This window comes from Lathamus discolor, chromosome 2 (assembly GCF_037157495.1).
Source record: "Lathamus discolor isolate bLatDis1 chromosome 2, bLatDis1.hap1, whole genome shotgun sequence".
Taxonomy (NCBI): domain Eukaryota; kingdom Metazoa; phylum Chordata; class Aves; order Psittaciformes; family Psittacidae; genus Lathamus; species Lathamus discolor.
Window position 1 is genome coordinate 14,456,136 of NC_088885.1, and position 21,647 is coordinate 14,477,782.

Consider the following 21,647-nt stretch of genomic DNA (forward strand, 5'->3'; position numbering starts at 1 on the left):
GAGCACTCACAACCTCCCTGGGCAACCCATTCCAGTGCCTCACCACCCTAACAGGAAAGAATTTCCTCCTTATATCCAATCTAAACTTCCCTGTTTAAGTTTTAACCCATTACCCCTTGTCCTGTCACTACAGTCCCTGATGAAGAGTCCCTCCCCAGCATCCCTATAGGCCCCCTTCAGGTACTGGAAGGCTGCTATGAGGTCTCCACGCAGCCTTCTCTTCTTAATATAGCCACAGCTTCAGAAGCTTACTCTGATCTGTTGCAGGAGAAGTTAAAGGTGGTATGGTGACCCTGGTCCTAAAGAGGTCTTGGCTGTATTAGCTCTATTCATTAATAATATAGAGGCAGTCATTTAACTTCCCTAACATACAATATGGTCATTGTTCCCTTTTGCTTTCTTTTATACACAGCAGGATCTGTGCCATCTTCCATTCCTTGAGGAATACAAATACAGGAGAGCCTAGATGAGCATACTCACCAAACAGCCTCTTTCTGTCCAACTTGTGGTCTGTTATCTAAATTCTGACATGGTAGCACCAGTCACATTCAGTCCCAATCAACAGACTGACATCTGTTACAGCCACTGGAACTTTTCCAAGGAGGCAAGATGGGGGTAGTTTCCTTACCCCACCTCTATCTGCAGCCTCTGCAGTGAACTGAAGTTTAACCATCCACGTATTCCAAATGCATGGCAGAGGCATGCATCGTCACAGGCAGAGACTGCTGGAGAGGTGATGTCCTCCTTGTATGCAGCCTATGGTCATGTAATTCCTTAATCCCAGCACAGGGGCAGCCAGGTCCCCACAAGTGCGACCTTGGAAGCCATCCGTTTCTGCAGAAAACCACTTGAACTGCAAGAAAACCAAGGCAAGGGCAGCATCTTGGCTGCCTTCCCTTTAGAGCTGTGACTCAGGCAGCAGCACACTGGAAGAGCTGAAAGCACCCTGGTCGTGCCAGTGACAGGAGACCGCAGCAGCAGCAGCTGCCTCATCCCTGACCTGCCAAGAGCCTGTCAGCCAAAGCCAAAACAGGGAGAGCTTGAAAGCAGTGAGAGCTGCTGAGTCAGTGGCACCAAGAGAGCTACTGATCACTGGTACACACACGCAAAACCAAGTGCTGCAGCTAATGTTTGACTGACAGGAGCAAGTCAATACGACCATCCAAGGAGGGTCTGGATGGTTGTACTGCAAAACAGGGAGGGAAAGAAGGAGCAGCCTTCTGCACAGTCATCTTCTGCCTTCAGCAGTCTACATTTTGGGTTACAGGCACCTATGGAACTTGTTAGCTGAGCTAACATCAAGGTTTTAGCAGGAGGAGAGTTGGTGGTTCTGGGTTTTAAACAAGCAATCATGATGGCTCTTTTGTCATAGCTGCCAAATAGAAGTCCAAAAGGCAAAGGCCTTCTGACAAACACCACGGAGCCGGGATGCACTGCTTACTCAACCAGTCTCTGCTTGCAAGGGGCTAATTACCATGCATTACCCCCAAAGTCTACACTGGGACAAAGTTTTCCGTTTACAGGCAGGTTACCTTTGGAATACAGATAACAGTTAAAATGTAGAGCACGTGAGAAGTAGCTGATAGCCACAGCTCCACAGCACAAGACCTGCCAGTAACACACTCTGGCACAAGATCATTCTGGGTACAAGCATAACAGAGTTCCCTGACTCCCCACAGCATCGGTGAGAAGGTGTGAGGCTGGTCTTTGGTGGGCAGGACTGTCCCGTGTTCTCATCCAGCCTGCCTCAGGATTTCACATAAACTCATTGATCCCCCTGCCGTGATTCTTCCTCAGGCTCACCCACCCCAAGCCATCACTCCTTCAGTGTGATGAGGATCTCATTGTACAACCCACCCATAACTGGAGGGAAAGAAAAACAAAACCAACCAAACCGTACACAATAGCACAGACAGAGCAATATGGAAAAGCATTGGGCAGTATCTTTAAAAGCAGTTACCCAAGCAGATCTCCAACTACATCTTAGTCAGAACTACTGAAATCATTATTCAGCCTGCCCAGAGCCCAGGTGTATCAGAAGGGATCACTTGATGGTTTCCCCGACTACAGGGATACTTAAAACTCCTTGCCTTGATAGAGGATTTCAGATCAACCAACCGTGTCCCATGCGTTAGGCAAGGAAGATTTTCCAATCTCACCTCCAAGTAGGACAATGAATAGTCAGTCTCCAAACATCCAAACATACCAACAATTGCTGAAAGAAGAGGATTCTCACCCTCCCACTAGGAAAGCTCAGACCTCCTGCAGGGTTTTCACCTTTAGCCATTAAATCCTGTCAGTCTCAGACTCTGCATTAGGGGTCTGCCAGAACAGCATACCTTTTCTAGGACATAGGAGCAACTGAGCCATATTTCAGTCATCTGATAGAGCCCATTTCCTGTTCAAAGGGGATCTGTACACAAAATAATTTACTTCTTGAGATAGCATACATGCAGCTTTTTAGAAAGAACAGGCACCAACACAACCAACCTCAATCAGGAAGTCCAGTTTAAAAAACTTACATAGTACTGTACAGTTCATCAACATCCTTTCATCATCCCACCGCCAAGCATAAGTCTTGATTATATGGTAACCAGTGGAAAACATAAGATGCATTTTCAGATATCCTCCACTTTTTCTAAATCCCATCTTTTTGTTACACATCTGTTGGCTAGAAATAAGAACTGATACATTCAATTCACATTGCCTTCCAAAAATCATAAGCAAAATTAACTACAGACAGCATCATCACTGCAACTCCTCCAGAAAGCCAAGTCCCTCTAATTGCTAACCAGATGCTGCATTTAGTTTTGGGAAAGAGATATTATTCACAAAATGTCTTTCTAAGTCAAGTTTCTAACCAGAAACATTTTGCAACACTGAAAGTATATTTAACTTATGATTCAACTTAGAAAGAAAGGTATCATACATTTCCCAGACCATTTTCTTGGAGACAAAAAGAGTTTTATTTAAACCTTGAAGCAAGGGATAAGCAGCAAAGTTAAGTGAATTTGTAACTTCTTTTGACTCTACTCACAGTATCTGTTCTGTCTGTATTACATGTCCAAGATCAAGTACTGGGGACCTCTACAGGTTTACAGTTTCCTCCTAATCAGTTACATAGCAGAAAGCATCTCTGTCCAGTTAGGACAAGAAAAACACACAGAAAGAATATAAATACCTGGATTTCTCTGAGTGCAGACCCATGCCCCCTTCCTAACAAACCTCTAATAACTCCACAACCAACCACCACATTTGACTACAGGCAGCTCCCTTTCATCAGCTGGCTACCTAATAATGGGAATCAGGTGCCCAGGCTGGGAACTTGGCTGCTGAGTTACAGGAGCAGCAGCTGATTGCTGGAGTCTCCCCTTCCCTGAACATCCCTTTTCATATGGCTGTTAATGACCTGACAAGAGTTATCATCAAGAGTTACTGAGGTGCAGGGCCAAAGAAGGGCAAGGGAGCTGCTGCAGGGCCTGGAGCACAAGTGTGATGGGGAACGGCTGAGGGACCTGGGGGGTTTAGTCTGGAGAAGAGAAGGCTCAGGGGGGACCTTATTGCTCCCTAGAACTGCCCGACAGGAGGATGGAGCCAGGAGGGGGCTGCTCTCTGCTCCCAGGGAACAAGGGATGGGACAAGAGGAAACAGCCTCAAGCTGCACCGGGGAGAGGTTTAAACTGGAGATGAGGAACAATTCCTTCCCCAAAGGGTGCTCAGGCATTGGAACAGGCTGCCCAGCGTAAGCACCAAACCTCAGATACAAGGCCCACAGAGGTTGCTTTCACTAACCTGAGGAATGAAACGTTGTTGCTTAGAATCCTAGTTTAAAGCATTTTTCCTGAAGACTAATAGCAGTATTGCCCATACTCAGGTTTAGCCTGCGGTGTGCAGGAGGAGAGTGCTGCACCAAGGGGTCCTGCTTCCTCTCAAGCTCCCAAAATGGGGGGGAAAAGAAAAAAAAGAAATGTTAGCAGTAATAAGTCATCAACATTTTATTTAACAAAAAGATCAGTAACCCGACGTTTAATGGTATCAAAACAAAATATTTCATTGCTCCTTCTATAACAACTGTATTAAAAACCCCAATACAAAATGTTTTCATCCAACTGAAATACCAGGTTTTAAAAAGCGGGTCTCGGGAAGCTCCCAACCCGCACATACAGATCAAGAAAAGCAAGAGACTAGACACAAAGCTGATAATGGAACACAACTCCCCTTCTTGTCCTCAACAGTGATGTGTATCAACCAGATCAACCAGATGTGTATTTGTGCTCTTTACATGCAGTGTACTGAGCGGGATCATACTAAGGGGGTTTGTGTATTTCCTACTCAACAGCCTGCCATGTCTACAGACCTAATGGGTCCTTGTCTCAGGAGTACACCCCATTCCAGCTGCACTCCTAGGGCTGATCCGGTATGGAGGGATAGGCCAGAACCTTTGCAGACCCAGAGAGTGCTATTCCTTAATTGTGTCACTGTCATTTTGGGTGTTCGCCATGCCAGACTGCTCTGCTCCAAGTCCTTCCTCCTCACTCTAACCATTCCCAATACAGGGGACAGATGCCCAACACAACATCAGTTGTGCCCGGTATTTATGACAGTATTTGGACCCCGGAATAGTAATACCTGAAGTCTAACAAAACTATAAATAAGGTTGCAGCCAGGGAGGTGTGGGGATTGCTGGGGGGAACTGTTTGAACAGACCAGCCAGAGTCAAGGTTATTAATGAACTACAAGGCAGCTGGTAGCAGACTTTTACTCCATCAGGTGAAAACCCAGCACACACATGGGTACAATTCTAGGCCTGTTTAATTTAATTCACAGCTTATGGAATTCTGCAATGGCATAGCTAGCAGCTGCATGCTCTGCAATGCGCACATCAGATGGCAAATAGTCCTGGGAGTCTGTTCAGTCACTGGAAAGAGAGCTCATGCATTCTGAAAGGAGCTGGGCTCAACGGCTGCCCATTTTACAGGTTATTTTCCATGGGGAATGTTTGCTGGTTCATTTTCCTGCACAAATATTTCAGGTACAGAAGGTATCTTAAAATTCTTTCAAAAGCACTCGGTAAGTTTTTTCCCTACCACCCACCCACCCATGCATCCATTCATCCATCCATCAGCCCACCCATCCCAACTGATCCACCCATCCCCCTGAGTGACTGTGTGTTGTTCAATGGGAACATCTAATCTTTAGCATAAAGCTAGCCCCTGTGGCTCAGGTCCAGCTGTATACTCTATCTGTTGGCACATCCTAACTTGAGGCACTGAACACTTTCTTCAAATAGACCTAATGATTCCAACTGCAAACCCTCTTCCCATGTAGCAGCCTGCCAGCACAGCGGACAGACAGACACAGACTGTCTGTCTGAGCGCTGACCTTTCAGAAACATGCCTGCCCAAACCTCTTCTAGTACACACGTTCAAACAGTAGCTCAGCTCAGGACTTTGCTTTTTGGTTCTTTACAGTTCATCGTGTCCCTCTTTGGCCTCCTGGTCCTTCAACTTGAATTCTTCAGCAGTAACTTTACCATTGCCATCCCGGTCTTGATTGGTGAACATGTTTTTCACAATCTTTTCAAAATCAAACCCAGGAGCTAGTTTTCCTTTACCCGAATCGACTTGAGCTTGAATGTACTCTGAAAACTGAGTGGAGAGAAAGGGGGAGAAAACAGCTCACAGTGAGACTGGCATTTAAAACTGAAAGAGTATTTACAAAAGTAGTACTCACTTGCTGTTGACTATTAGCGTTTTACTAAGTGTGTGTAAAAGTACACACATAACGCTAACAACCTAAACTGGACTAATTCAGGCAGATGTGAGGTTAAATTGCTCTTTGTGGAATTCCTCACTTATTCCAGTGGGTCCTGCACACCTGACAAGCTATTTTTCATAATTTAAGGGGAAAATGAGTAGAACAGAGAGTGACACAGAACATGGACAGGGGTGGCTTAATTCACAGGCCAATGCAAGCAGCTCACACTGTAAAAGAAACATCCGCCTGCATCTTACAAGAAACCACACATAACGAAAAAAGAGTGAAACAAGGAAATGAGACTTTGAGTATCAGAACACCATGAGATTTGCTAAAGTCTCTTCAGGCATTATGCCTCTGGCTTGCCTCCATAGTAAGAAAGATTCCAAGGTTAGTTTTCCCTTAAAGTCCTTTTCCTGATATGTATGATGAAGTTATTCAATGTTATGAGACAACATCTGACAGAAGCCATACTGCTGGCTTGCCAAAGACAAGAAGTCCACAGTCAAACACAACTTCAACTCCTGTGAGCTCTGGCACCTCTTGTTAAATAAGCTTCAGCAAGAAAAGCTACTCCTGACATTAATTTACACCTTCTAGGCCAAGCACTTGTACCTCCTCAGCTTCTCCCTCTCCTCCTTGCTAGGTGACCAGAAGGATGTGCCAGCAACAGTCACATCCAACACCACTCATACCCTAGAGTGCTAAAAGCGCTTTTCTATTTTGCAAAAGCAAAAGTGGTGGTAAACACAAGAGAAGATGGAGAAGGAAGGAAAACAAAGAGGTGGAAGAGACTGCTAGGGGAAGGGAAAATGAGACTCTGGTTTTACCCCATTGGCTTGTTAAAAAGCTCAAAAGCATCTCATGCTGTTCCATAGGGCCCCAGCCCACCCTTTGAGTGCTGCAGGCAACACTACTCAAGCGAGGAAGGACACAAAACAGAATGACAGAGAAAGGTGAAAATGAAGAGTTAAGAAGAAACTAAAAAAATACAACTCCTTTCTTAGCCATTCTTACATTACTTCTTTTTGGCTCTATGTCCAGGGCTAAATAACCACATTTTAATTGACATGTTGCCTTCCTGTTAACTTGACAACAAACACCATGTCAAAGAAGAGGAGAAGAGGAGGGGAAGAGGAGAGATCCCATTCTTCAGCATCTGCAGTGATGGTGTTATAAGAAAGCATCCTGATGATGGTAGTAGGAGCAAATCACTGCAAGTGTTCTCATTGTTTCAGCTTACCTCCTCCAAAAGAACCTCTCCATCGTGATTCTGGTCTATTTCTTCAAACAGATTGGGAGAGACTTCCCCGTTCCACACAAACATGTACCCTTCGGGCAAGCCAGACACCAGCTCCAGCAGTTCGATGTCAAAAACCAATACAGCACTACCAGGCACTTCTCCTTCTGTCACAACAAATGGCAGAGGGGCATGATCCTCACTTACACGGAAGGATGTATATCCTTTCAATCCATAATTAAATTTCTCTTCCTCCTCCAACAGCACCTTCTCTACTGCAATCCCCAAAGCCTGTGATCCCAAACCACCAAATCTTCCTGTTCACTTCAGCAGAGGTGACCAGGACATGAAGGAAGCTTTCAGAATAAAACTGCATCCTTTTTTTGTTTGTTTGTTTTTACTTCTAAAACTGTAGGAATGAATCCATTTTCCTCTATCTCACCCGTACGCTGTGTATCGAGGTGCTAACTGACACTCAGGAGTGCTGCATCAGCTTGAGATGCTGAAGCCATGGAAGGAAGGAATTTGATTTATTCTTGATAAACAAAATGGAGGTCATCTCTAACTTCTGCCCAGTAGCAAACAAGCAAATCCCTTCAGTTACCTGCGTACACACAAAGGCACTAACAACCACCCAGCCTTTCAGACCATGAGTAGCAAATATAATCTGAATGATGGCAAATACCTGTGACAGGTATTTAACACAGCAGGCTTCTTCTGTTATGAGACTTTCAATTTATTACAGAGAACAATGCAATTTTATCTAATAATATATAATATTCATACTTTTTCATGGAAGACAGGTACAAGTGAAAATGCTTCCTTATTTCTTATCACAAATTAATTCTCCATTAAGCCTGGCACATAATGCCTGACAGTCTTTATAAAATACAAACTCTTCTGAAGCTATTCAGAGAACACAGCAACTTCTGCAATTGTTTCCATACACATGAGAGATTGCTGGTGATCTCCTGACTCCTCTTCCTCGAGTCTTTTAACTCAGAGGACCAATAGCAACCACACATCTTGGGATATGAAAGTTCTTGTCACTTCTATATTGTTCTTCTTATCACTGTTGGCCCTGTCATTAAAAAATGGATCAGCTTCAGTGTTCTAAACCAGAGCAAACTGCCTTAAACATGCTGGTGTTGGTATTTCAACAGCACTGATCCCATTTCACATCTCGCATTTGACTTATGTAGTTTCTGAGGTTTGAGTTTTTCTTTGAATTTTTTATCACATCAGCGCAGAACAGGCCCCTTCAGTTTTGTTTCCCGCGTAACATGTGGCACGTCCAGGCATGAGCATCCAATTCCCCATCACAGAGAGCAAGTGTTTACCTCCTTCTGCAACAGAGTGCCTGGATCATGCTTTAACAGGGCAACATTACTGGGGCGTGTGTTCCCTTTTGTACTGCGATGGGCTACAGACCTCAGGAACACTATGACTTAAAACACAGCACAGACAGTATGTTCATTTCATTTGTGAATGGGGGAGGAATCCCAAAGTAATGACATAAAAAACCTCTTGAAAAAATCCCATTAAGGAACTCACCCTAAAGCACAGCAAATAACAAACCTTGTGTACTTATGTTTCAGTTACTCAAGAGATGCTAAGTGGATGTGCATTAGATTCACTCACTTACCAACTCCATCTTCTCCATACCCAAGATGAGGTGGAATAACGACGGTTCGACGTTCCCCAACACACATGTCTTGCAGGCCCATGTCCATCCCCACCACCACCTGCCCAGATCCCAGAACTATGTTGTAGGTCTTTCCAAGGCTGTGTCTGGAGAGGAAGGGAAGAAGAAAAAGAATTATAAAAGCCCTCAACCTACAATAGAGGATTTCTGTTGTTCCAAATTACCACAGAAATAGCAGTTTCTACTTAGTGTGCTGCCATTACCAAAAATAAACTACATGCCCAATGCTCTGTTCTACCAAGCAGTTACCTGAAGTTGTTCCCAAGGTAGCAAGTTATGGCCAACACCAAACAGAAGCGTCCCAGCTGCTGACAGGTCCTCTGATACTAAAATGATAGTGTTCTTAAATGAAACCCAATTAAAATCATTAATCCTGCCAACTAAACCCCCAAGGGATTTTATCTCAAAATGAGGCTTTTGCCTTTCACATATTTTTAACTAATTAAGTTGGACTTTTTAGCAGGTGTCCATATTCCAGAGGTACATTTGTCCCAGAACTACCAGCCCATGGGGATCAGGGTGCATTCACATGGATCAGCCAGCCCTGTAATAAAATCAGCCACTACAGCACAGCAGTCACTGAACCAACACAGCATGGAAGTATCTCACATACTACTACTGCTATTTAACCACACTATATTTGAATTTTACCTTGCTGCTGGTGGCTTGTATCTAAAATTAGAAATTATCACAAGTTAAAGTGATTCTAAAAGCAGAGCCTGCAGTGTTAAGACTTTTTATGTGGTTCATGTCACAACAGCAGGACCCAGCTTTAGGTTAGACATTAGGCAGAAGCTCTTCCCTGTGAGGGTGGTGAGGCCCTGGCACAGGGTGCCCAGAGAAGCTGTGGCTGCCCTACCCTGACAGTGCTCAAGGCCAAGTTGGATGGGGCTTGGAGCAACCTGCTCTAGTGGCAGGGGGTTAGAACTGGATGAGCCTTCAACCTTCCAACCCAAACTACTCTGTGACTTTATGATTCTATGACCCTTTCTCCTGTCAGTCTCCTTTGGTTATCTGGCCTGGCTGTACCACCACAGGTACAAGAGTATTATTTAGAAATAAAACAATTCAGTGGTTTTGAGGTCAGCCTTAAAATTAAGAGCATAAGATACATGATCTTTGGTTCTCTATAAACTGCTTAGAATAACACAGTCTCCAAATCCCTTACTTCCTGCTACAAAATGAGCATTCCTGCCATATAAAAGGTGTTTTGATTCCAAACACGTTGCTTGCATACATACTCGCCTACGGTATCACATTAAGAGCTTCAATGTCAGCCAGCTTTTCAGCTCTGCAAGCTATGGTGTACACTGTGAAAACTACAAGCTGCTTCCTATATTAATTATAACCTGTTTAAGAATAGCTTTTCCCAACTTCCCTTCCAAAAACAAATCTTCCAACCTAAATAATGATCACTTGCACTACCCAAAAGATGAAGGTGGGAAAAAAAGCTAGCAGAAGCGTTCTTGTAGCTGCAGCGACCAGTGCCATGGGCTCACTTCAGTTCTATATGAGACAGACTGGAGCAGTCTCTTACTTCCTTCATGAACCTGCTGTCAACAGGAAGGAGGAAATGAGCATTACCATCACAATCAGGCTGACAGTTTCTCCATGCTGACACCACAACATTACAATAAAGGAAAACTAGCACCCATGCGTGGTCCAGACGTGACAGGTGACCATTAACTATATACCACACTCAAGACAGCTTTAACAAGCCCTACACCATATACACCTATCAGACCTCTCTTGGGAGCACTGAACCCACACAGAGCAAATCCTGCCCACGAAACTGAACACACTCAGGCAGTTCATTCACACTGAAACCAATGTCATTCTAGCAGGACTGGCCCAGGCACCTGAACTGCTACACAGACAACCCCCTTCATCACTCCACTTGTCGTGTCTATATTCTTCTCCAACACACTACTACACCTTCTTTGTTCCCAGTTCTCTCATTATGCTATAGAATCATAGAATCAATGGGGTTGGAATAGGCCTTTATATAACCAAGTCCAACCGTTCCCCAGCACTGCCAAGGCCACCACTAACCCATGGCACTGAGGGCCTTATCTACACGGTGCATGAACACTTTCAGGGATGGTGACTCCACCACTGCCCTGGCCAGCCTGCTCCAATGCCTGAGCAACCTTTGGGGAAGGAATTGTTCCTAATCTGCAGTCTAAACCTCCCCTGGGGCAGCTTGAGGCTGTCATTTGTTCCTTGGGAGCAGAGACCAGCTCCGTCCTGGCTCCATCCTCCTGTCAGGCAGTTGAGAGTGATCGGGTCCCCCCTAAGCCTTCTCTTCTTTGGACTAAACTCCCCAGGTTCCTCAGCCACTCTCCATCACACTTGTGCTCCAGGCCCTGCACCAGCTGCCAGGGATACTCTCTTTACCAGGGATTTACTTACGTTGAGTCTAGCAAAGTACCATCCAGGAGCGAAGCATTGTAGTGATACTTCAAGTAATCCCCCTTCTTACTCAGGACGGTGCAGTTGGAAGGTTTATAGTTCACAGTAATACTGACTGAATCTGAGGGGTTGTGGAAATCAACCACGTGGATGTCAAAGACCAGCACTGCAGATCCTGGAATCTTCCCTAAATAGGAATAAAATCAGGCAAGTAGAGAAAGAAATGGTACCCAAACAGACTTATGATGGCCAGGTCCTGCATCCCACAGGAATATATATTCCCACTGTGCCTACTACCAAGTTATTTTGCTCTTCTCATTCAGAATTAAAGGATTATGTCTCCTCTGTGTGCAACTAATGCAAGCTGTATCCAGTGAAGGAGAAGCAGTGGAAAAGCACTAAAACCTCAGTTCAACGGTGAAGGAAAAAAAATGCATTACTCTGAATTTGAAAACTACGCTGAAATGAAACAACAACCAGGTACTTCCTGTGACCATCCCAAATAACTGATTTGTGTTTCATGTACCAATTCATTACTGAGCATCAAAATTCCTGCAGGACTTCACATACTTCAAGGAATGCCATCATGTCTAAAAGGTGATGTTTCCTTACAACGTCCTGACAGTGAAGCAATTTCTCCCTCCTCCCAGGACAACGTGCAACTGCATTACCAGGACTAACAAGACACATCCTGACCCAGGAATGGGGATTGTTGGTAAAGGAGTCTGATTCCCAAATCAATGGCATAGAATTTGCAGTCCCAAAGGAGAGGCCTTTTTTCTAAGTCACTTTTCTCAAGTAACATCCCAGGAGGTACCTTTTGAAACACCAACCTTAGGTTTGTGATCAGTGTGAAGGGTTACCACCTTCAACCTCTCACACCAATCTTTGCAGGTACTAATGAGGTTTCCCAAAGGAATGTTAATTGTATGTTACACACACACTTCACTGCTATAATTCATCCACCCTTTACAGGTTTAGGAATCCACAAAACCTGTGTCTATGGAAAGAATGGTGAAGAAGCCACAACAAATTCCTTCAGCACACAGAGCTTGTGCAGACATACAGGAAGGAAGGAAGGAAGATCTCACCCTGCAGAGCTGCTGGCACCCAAGTGCCAGTCTGTCTGAGCCACTGATCATCCAAATGAGTTCAGGTCACCAATGACATGTGAGGTTGTTCTGCATTCTTCCTGTCCTATTAGTTAATTAAACTCATTTTGCAAATCCTGGGTGTAAACCTGTCAGCACTATGCCCACAAAATAACAACTTAAGTCTTTAAATGCCAAAAAAGGGGAACTACACACAAATGCACTCAACAATAAAGGAAACATCATTAATTACAGAAGACTCAAATGAAAAGTGAATCTCACCTCTTCCTTCTTCTCCATATCCAAGGTGAGGGGGGATGATTATTCTCCTTTTTTCACCAGTGCACACACCAAGCAAACCTTCGTCCATTCCAGCAATGACATAACCTTGCCCAACATAGGTGTCATACGTGCGATTCCGCGAGTAGCTATGGGAAATGCGTGTTAGCAGTGTCAGGTGTGCTCCAGCAAACACAGAACCTTGCAGCAGGTTTGCAACACAATTCTGAAAGCAGTTCAGGTCATTAATTAGCACCTAAGAAGCACAATGCAACCACCATGTTCAATGAATCTAGGCCACCAGGTTTCATCAGTCATGACATGTGCATCACTCACTAACTGGCACTGGGACCCTGGCTAGGATACAGCTTATCTGCAAACACATTCCTACCATACCTTGAAAGAAAATCTCATTTCTGTATTTTAGATTAAATCATGTTTTGATAAGTAACTGAAACAAATCGGGTTTTTTCTTTAGGTTTTCCTCCGCCCTAACTCTACTTTAGTAAATGCTTATCAACTAGATGTAGTTTACATTCATTTTCACAAGACACTCTTCAGACTATCTCATTTTGCAACCACAGCTATGTAGTACAACTACTACAAGAAGAAGGTGGGAAGCACATAATTAAAATGAGTCACACCAACAAAACACTATCAATACTATCCCTCCCTTCCAACTATGCCAATCACTTCTGTGTAGGTTGAAGGATATGCTTCAACACCTAATGACAGAAATAAAACAAGCCCATGACAACAAATGAGGTTTATTACAAGGATGTGCCTGTCTTCTGCCTTTCTTCAAGGCATGCTACATGAAGGCACAGCCCAAGGAAAGGAAGGTAGAAAGGTTTTAATTCATCTTTACAAGGTAACTCTGAAGAACAGCGAGACAAGGACAGACCCTGATGTAATTCAACTGCTCTGAGTCCAGACAGCCCTGGCTGAGCTGCCCAGGGGCAGTTCTGCAGCTCGCTATTGCAGAGGGAGAAAACACAGCAGCTGTAGCAGTTCTAAACACTCTTCCATGAGTTTATTTTGTAAAACATTTTAAAATGGCTCATCTTCAAATCTTTTTGGCTACTTGTGCCAACTGTTCTGAAAGCTAGAGTGGAAGTAGAGGACTGCTCATTGAAGAACAAACAAAAGTGGCAGGAAGTTACAAGGGTATTTCTTATTCATCATAAAATCCTGTACATGAGTCTCACATGCCCACAGAACTTTGAATTTGACACAACAGCAATCCCTCTTCCTTTACCACAGAAACCCCATCACTGAGTTCAGTCCTGAAAGACATCAGCCTTCAAAATGCAGTTTTCAAGTGCAACTGGAAAGAGCTTCTTGAGATTAACCTCAAATGAGCCACTAGCATGCTGACTCACAGTTTTCAGGACATACAGTGGGAATCATATTGATCTGCTCTCTCTTCAGCAGTACCACCTATTTGGCAAATAAGCTCTATGGGGCAAAGAGTCTTCAGGCACGTGTGTGTGAAGCATACATAGCTTCACGAGGTGGATCACCACCCCTAGATGGCGTTTGTGACACTGTCATAACACAAAGAGGTCTTTGTTTTCCTTCCCATACTGAAAGTTTTCTTTGAGGTTTTTAAGAAGACTCCAACTCCACTTAACAATTGCAAAAAGGAAGGAAAAGCAAATAACTGGATATGTTATGGACAAAACAGACAAGTCAAATTGCAAATGGGATCTGAAGGGCTGAACCATCTGGTTACCTGGAATCAAACAGTGTGCCATCCAAGAGCGTGCCATTGTAATGGTACCGGAGAAAGTCTCCTGCCTGGCTCCTCCGCTCGCAAGACTCAGGCACCTGCTGGTTCTCAATAGCAATTCCATCTTTGGGGTTATGGAGGTCTAGCAAAACCACATCAAAGACAAGGGAAGCTTGGCCAGGAATCTCCTTACCTACAGAAGTGTTGAAGCAGAAAAACTGGTAAGAAGCAGCAGAAGTAACCTACTGCTGAGTATCAAGCACCTCCCCTCCCAAAATAAATCAGCATAATCTGCTTCTAGTCAGTCATTTTCAGTGGATTTGTCACTCAGTTCTTCAACTCAATTATTTCCTTCTGTTCCTACTGTGATAGCACTGCTTCACTAAGAACAGCCTCTTCAGCAACACCTATTTTAGTCAATGTAGCTCCACCTGAGCTGCGTGGTTTAGTCTACCAGTATTTCCAACACACTTCATGAAAGTGCATAAAATAACCATTAGAAGACAAATGTGGCACATCCATTCTTCCCATCATGTTAATATCAAAACAGGAGACCACATGATGGAGTTGAAGAAGGGTAAATTGAGTATCTCAGTGAAAAAGTACCTTTCCATCAATACACAAATTACAGCATAGGTTGCTTTCACTGAGAACCATTAAGATAAAAACCCAGCTCCAAGCAGGTTTTGTAATCCATGGAGATGGCTATCACAGTTAACGGTGATGAATTCATTGAAGGGGTATGAAACCTTGGATCCACAGACATATCCTTAAATATTTGAGCAGAGAAAGAATTTAAGGATGAGTTCCAAACCATACCTAACTGCCCCCTCATTTAACATGGGGACCTCTGTGTATGACCTGCAGGCTGCATACAGCCTCACAGGACAATTAATCCATCTTGCAGACTATATTCTCTGAATGAAATAAAATTTCAGTGTACAAAGATTACAATTTTATCCAAAAAGCCCAAAAAACTTGTGCTTTCTAACCAGTCCAATCCTGTATATAATACATTTTGAACCTCTCTCTCCACTACTTTGTTCCAACTGTCTGGAATCAGTAATAATGCCGCCCGTAAAGTTAAAATACACGAAGTACAAGTTTGTTTTAAAATATTAATTACTTAGATTAAAAAATAACTTTTACCATCTCCTTCTTCTCCATATGCCAGGAAAGGTGGTATTGTGATAATGCGCTTCTCTCCTACGCACATTCCCAAGAGACCCTGGTCCATACCAGGAATCAGCCACCCAATTCCCACATAAGTATCATAAGTCCGCATCCGATTATGGCTAGAAAAGAAACAAGAAAACAAAAACACAAACAAAACATAACTAAATGTTAGACAGCCCCAGGAAAGAACAGCATTTATCTTTAAAAGCCTCATGCTATCCACAGTATCACCAGCAGTGTGCCCCGGTAGCCAAGGGCAACAGCATCCTGGCCTGTACCAGCAGTGACCTCGAGCTGCACCAGGGAAGGTTTAGACTGGATAGTAGGAACAATGTCTTCACAGAGAGGGTAATCAGGCACTGGAACAGGCTGCCCAGGGCAGTGCTGGAGTCACCATTCCTTGAAGCAATCACACACCGTGTAGACGAGGCCCTCAGTGACATGGGTTAGTGGTGGCCCTGGCAGTGCTGGGGGAACAGTTGGACTTGATGATCCTAAAGGTCTTTTCCAACCTTGTTGATTCTATGATATAACTCACAAGTTGCCGCTCCAAAAATACTGTTCCTTGACTTACCAAGGGCTGGCTGGGCAGTGTTTTCCAGAGTGCTTAGCTATTTCAGGAACCTAGCAGAGGTTTTGAAAAGTGGCTCACAAACCTAATGGCAGCTGTTATTACAGCATTATCTTCCACCAAACTTCAGTGAAGTCCACATGCTGCAAACTTAAAATCTTAGCATGAAAGTTTTAGTAGCTCAATTTCATTATGAACTCTGCTCAGTTTATAAAGCTTGTTTCTAACTTGAACAGCTATGCTGCAGTGGTTACAGAAATTTTGAGCTGGCTGCAATGAAGAGTCATCTGGTTTTGTAATGCCCATGAAGAAATAATGTACAGGTTTACTGGTTTGAGTCAGTACCCCTGTCCTATAACCCCTAAATAAGTTACTGACACTCAGATGATGCTAGCTTTAATTTCCTGTGTTTCTCAGCAATTAGCATTAGTTGTTATACCAGTGAAGGGGGAGGAAATGATGGGTTTAAGTGACATGAGATACATATTAAAATACAAAAAGACACACAGCCCAGCTGCATACCTTGAATCAAACAGGGTCCCATCTAAGAATGTTCCATTGTAATGGTATCGTACAAAGTCAGACACCTGGACTGTTCGAGGACACTTCTCAGGTTTGAAGTAAGTCTGAACCTGCACTTCATCCTCCAAGTTCCAAAGATCTATCAGGAGCACATCGAAATGAAGCACAGCATTGGGGGGTATCACACCAGCTGCAAAAGCAAAACAACACAATCAGTTTCATTTCCCTTTTTCTAGGGGAAAAAGGAAACAAATCCATGCATATCCTAAAAAAAAGGCACAGTATACGCCTTTCTCCTATATCCCCCTGGCCCCTTGTCACTGTTGCAGCTACTTACAGAGGGGAGTATCTGGCAACATGAACTGTTATCAAACATTTCCGTCAGGCAAAGTGATCTTGATTTAGCATTAGCTGACTGTCTGTAGAGCAAGGCTGATTCTGGCACTGACAAAACCTTGTGCAGTACTGCCATGACAAATCACAATAAGTATTTAACATCAAGGCAGGTATAAATAAGCAGTGAACTTTGGTAGCAAGCTTCATTCGCTGAAGGTCCTGTGGAGTCAACAGCTCGCAGAGGGAGCCTGGTTAGATTACCTAGGCTTAACAAACACCCCTGATCAGGGGAAAACCTCTCTGAAATTCACTACGTGCCATTTCTACTCTTCTGTGTCTCCGTCTTCTATCTGCTCTGCTGAATCGCCCGCACAACGAACCCCCTGCTGGCCCAGTGCTGTACTTACAGACACCTTCACTTCCATAGGCGAGCTTGGGGGGGATCTGCACAAAACGTCGCTCGTTCACGCACATGCCCACCAGAGCTTGGTCCATCCCAGCAATAAGCTGACCTTTTCCCACAAACACGTTGAATGTGGATCCTCTGTCATAGCTAAAGAGTGAAATGAGGGCAAAAAAATTAGCAGTTCATTCTGGGCTTTGAGCAACCTGGTCTAGTGGAAGGTGTCCCTGACTGTGGCAAGTGGTTGGAGCTGGATGAGCTCTAAGGTCCCTTCCAACCTAAACCTTTCTACCATTCCACCACTTTGGTGAGTAACACCACAAATTACACTAGCTTGATAAGCTTTATAATCTGAGACATCACGGTTGGGACTTCCTGTGGGAGAAGAGAGAAAGAGAAAAGATGCCTTTTTGAGTAGTAGTTCTGAGATTGGTCAGTGGTTGGTTATTTTCTCCAGCTGGTTACTTATTTTTCTCCTCCACATTCTCGGCTCTCACTTAAGGCATAGAGACATGCTTTAAACAACAACTTTGACCAATCAAGAATCAAGAGAGCTAAATGATCTTCCACTGTGATAACACATGAACATTTGAAAGGTAAAAGCAATGATGCTTAACCGATCGCTTCTCAAAGAGGCTGGAGAACATCAGCATTGCCACAGCAGAACACTAACATCAGTTTACATGGTTTGGTTGACCACCTTAAATCTGCACAATGATCCCGCTTGGCTGTGCCTGAATTACTCCTGCTATTTGACATCCTGAAGCGATGTATAAACACACAGCAGGAAGTACTTCAAAAGCTTCATGCCTATTTTTAAGCCTTTGCGGCTCCCATTTTCTCAAATTCCTTTTATAATTGAAAGGACTTTTAGTTCTCAGATAAAGGCAGCCCTGAAAAAAAATAAAATGTAAATACAAAAGAAATGCTTGTGCCTCTTTTCCTGCTGAAACTCTCTGGAAAGCAGCCAGGAGCTAGATATTGCTAGGGAAATGATGTCAAACTTTCCTTCCAGCACCATACACATCACTTCCACAACACACTGAGCCTCCCAACAGTCCCAGAGCATCGAATCTCTCAAGTATCTCTCACTGAGTGACCTCTCTGTTTGCTCCATCATTTTTTCTTCTGGCAACCATTTCCCTTAGAACAGACAACCCTCTATACAGAGCACCATAAAGAGCACTCACTTTTGGTTGCAGAAATATCCCTATTCCCAGGCAAGGGTGGAAAATATTTAAATGAGCCCCTGCCAAATCCTGTTATACGCACAAAAACATAATGAAGGTGTTAAGACCAGTAACAGGTTCTAAGAAACCAGATATAAACCTAAAGTCAGGAAGACATTGATGCTAAGCAGAGAACTGGCAAAGCAGAGAACGGATCATGCAGCTCTGCAGGAGTGACTGCAGATTCCTTAAAAATAAGCAAAATTATTAGTGTCTGTTAGTAGACATTCCCAAATTAACAGCAGACAACTGGGCAAGTCAGTTCAGACTTGAAACCGCCGATCATTTTATGGCCATGGAAACAGAAGTGCAAATACTGACGGGGAGGAAAAAATAAACAGGCACACAATAAACATAAAGAATAAAGTATAATAACAAAAAACAATATATGATTATAAAGAATAAACTAAGACTCTGCCAACAGCCTGGTAGGAAGAAGAGCAGGATGACCACCTGTGCTTGGAAATACAGGAAAATAGTCTTAACCTGCAAGAAGAATATTTTCAGTAGCTGAGGAAGAAACAAAGTAAAACTGCACTTAGTTCAACACCCAGAGTGTTTTCTAGGCCAATTTCATAGCAGTGTTTGACCAAACTGATGCTGGTAATCACTTTCAGGAACTTAAAAAAAACCCCAATCAACAGGTAGCAATGCAGACAAGTAGAAAAATGAGCTTTTCAACAGGCCAATTTTAGTATATATTGACTGTATGCAGGGAACACTAAATATTTTATGACAAATACTCAAAAATACTTCTTCCATTAAGCTACGGAATATAAACCCCTCCTCATTTTCCATTGTCTTAACATGACAGATCACTGTCATTGATATTAAAAATAGACAATAGTTAATGAATAACAAAAACCTATGTCAATGTGAGAGAAAACAGTATGAGCAGAACAAATCTGACTTTCTGCACCCTCTTGACGTGAAGATTGCCATACAGACACTCGAGTTAGATTAGACTATCACTGATGTTACTGGTTCACTAATATTTAGAGGACTGAAAGGGATAAATGCTGTGCACTTCTGCACAGCCTGATCCTGCTCCAAATGACAAAGAACTTGGACTTAAATGAAAGCCACCACCTGGGAAGACCCTCCAAGCGCCCTGCCTGGGTGCAGGCATGTGCTGGTCCAGCTCAGCCCACAGTAAGCCTCAGCATGTATCTGCAGAGAGCAGAAGCACATTTTTTAGCACACAGCTGACTTTCCAATTGCCACATATTTGTAAAATGAGCCGTGAGGATGCTGCCTCTGTGTGTGCATGTCCTCACATCTGCAGCTCAGGATGATTCTCCAAGAGTCTCACTTGCCAATGAGTTCACTGTCCTCGCTATGCCTCGTCACTGAAGCTGCACCAACTCCAGCTACTGCACACCAAATGTTACCCACAGAAGCGCTGCTGAAGGAGCACTACCAGCCACTTCAGCTCCAGATGAAGAGCTGAGCTTGCACTGAAGGACAGTTACTTCCCTAAGGCAGTAGATTTCTCCTTGAAGCACAAGGAAGATTAGCAGGATTACTGAAAAGACATTTTGTTTTTTCTTTCTGATCAGTGGTAATGAATGAAACAGGAAAAAAACAAATAAGCCATGGGCAGCATCAACATTCTTCACAAGCTCCTGATCCCACTGTTTAGGCTGTCTGATCCTAAAATAACAGCAGGAAAGCAGCCAGGTTCTTCACTGTACATAGGTCAACTTACCCAAAAACTTTTATGTAAGCACAGCCCGATAACTCTCATATTTCTGGCAATGATAACGTTCAGAAATGTTTGTGTTCCAGAAGGTTTGAGTCTGGAGAACACATAGGAAACATACAGAAAGAAACGGGCAGGGTACTGTGAAAGCCTCCAATACTGTATGTGCTCCTGTTTACCAGGCTAACCTAATATCCTTACGGTCTCCTCTCTTTGAGCATAAAGCTTCTGGTGGATGCATTGGAGAAGCAACTGGAAGAATGCAGTGGGGATCCGTCCAGGCACGCAAACCACTGGGAACCGGACCCAGCCTCCACAGAGGTCTCTCTCACTCCCAGTGCCCTGCAATCACCCCCCAGCTCTTCACCCTTTCACATTCCAGAGACACCTTCCCATGGGAGCTCTCTGTTCTCTCGCACCGCACTGCACAGCTTGCCGCTGACCTGCTTCCAAGCGCTCACCCCAGAAGTGCCTATGGGCCACAGCTGGGATGAGCTGAGCCGAACCTCAACCGCAACATTCATCCCCAGCAACACCCGCAGGGGACCGAGCCGCTCCCTCCCCTGCTCTCCCCGAGAGCACCCTCGCAAGAACCCAACCCCGAGGGGGCTGCCGGCCAGACCTGGAGTCGAAGCGGGTGCCGTCGGGGAAGGAGCCGAGGTAGTGGTAGCGCACGAAGTCTCCGGGCCGCACGGCCCGCGGGCAGCTCTCGGGCACGAAGCGCCGCTCGACGCGGAGCTCGGCGCCGTCCGGGGGCGGCTGTGCGGCGGGCACCGGCGGCGCCTGGCAGGCGGCCCAGCTCACCAGCACGGCCGGCAGCACCAGCAGCGCCCCGCAGCACCGGCCCCGCCGCCGCACGGCCGCCGGCCCCGCCATGGAGCGCTGCAAGCGGGCAGCGCACGGCGCGCACAGCCCAGGGAGGAGGCAGACGCGGAGAAAGGGGGAGAAGCAGGGAGCCCGCCCGCCCGCCCGCCCGCCCTTCCCGGCGCGCCTGCTCCTCCTCCCGCCGCTGCGAACTTGCAGACGTGGATGGAGCGCTCCCACCCGAGACGGGGAGGAGCAGCCTCGGCGCCAGCTCCCCACACGCCGTCGCGATCGCTTCTTCGTCCGCCCGTCCGTCCGTCCATCCCACCCGCTGCCGGTGCGACGTGGCGCTGCCCCCGGGCCGCCCTCCCGGCCTGTCCTGGTCCTGCCGTTCCCTCGGCACACATGCTGAAGCTCTTCAGCCTGGGAGGGAGTGAAGGCACCAGGCAGGTTTAGTTCTGGCCTGTACCGCGGCGCACGTGCTCCCTGCGCGGTTTGGCATAGCTGTAGATTTAAACATCCCATCGCAAATGTGCCATTTTTAAATCACAACTCCAAAGGTAACATGGTGGCATTGACATCTCCTGCTCGGTGAGCACCAGCCACAGGTATTTGCCACAGCTTGTCAGAGAAACTGTGCAAAAGAGATGGAGAAAGTGACCTGAGAAGCATGCAGTGAGGCACCAAC

General features: G+C 45.0%; 1 protein-coding gene and 1 long non-coding RNA gene across 3 annotated transcripts in view; both read right to left on the reverse strand.

Moving 5' to 3' along the window:
* The window catches only part of LOC136007700 (uncharacterized), a 28,814-nt gene extending 25,290 nt beyond the window's left edge, over window positions 1-3,524 (reverse strand). The window contains exon 1 of the long non-coding RNA XR_010609822.1: window positions 3,038-3,524. This is a non-coding gene — a long non-coding RNA (uncharacterized LOC136007700). The remainder of the gene's footprint in view (window positions 1-3,037) is intronic.
* A 456-nt stretch (window positions 3,525-3,980) lies between these two features.
* Window positions 3,981-21,099, reverse strand: FKBP9 (FKBP prolyl isomerase 9). 2 transcript variants are annotated; one of them, XM_065665817.1, is made up of 10 exons: window positions 20,778-21,096; window positions 17,229-17,374; window positions 16,486-16,675; window positions 15,366-15,511; window positions 14,220-14,409; window positions 12,488-12,633; window positions 11,115-11,301; window positions 8,643-8,788; window positions 7,001-7,164; window positions 3,981-5,648 (listed from the first exon to the last, which is right to left on the reverse strand). In XM_065665817.1, the coding sequence occupies exons 1-10, from the start codon at window positions 21,029-21,031 to the stop codon at window positions 5,466-5,468; spliced, it is 1,752 nt and encodes a 583-aa protein (XP_065521889.1). In that variant the 5' UTR covers window positions 21,032-21,096; the 3' UTR covers window positions 3,981-5,465. The 2 variants fall into 2 exon arrangements, with proteins under 2 accessions (XP_065521889.1, XP_065521890.1); XM_065665818.1 differs by lacking the exons at window positions 3,981-5,648; window positions 7,001-7,164 and adding an exon at window positions 7,213-8,078 and having other exon boundaries at window positions 20,778-21,099.
* Window positions 21,100-21,647: the final 548 nt, after the last annotated feature.

What these genes read in the sequence shown, in the direction of transcription:
- FKBP9 (XM_065665817.1), bottom strand. Translation starts at nt 21,031, where the DNA reads ATGGCGGGGCCGGCGGCCGTGCGGCGGCGGGGCCGGTGCTGCGGGGCG. An exon ending in GTATGGAGAAGATGGAGTTG is followed by an intron (nt 7,165 to 8,642) that starts GTAAGTGAGTGA and finishes TTGTTGTGACAG; the next exon opens with AAGGAGAAGTGCCTGGTAGT. An exon ending in GAGAGGTTCTTTTGGAGGAG is followed by an intron (nt 5,649 to 7,000) that starts GTAAGCTGAAAC and finishes CTCTCCACTCAG; the next exon opens with TTTTCAGAGTACATTCAAGC.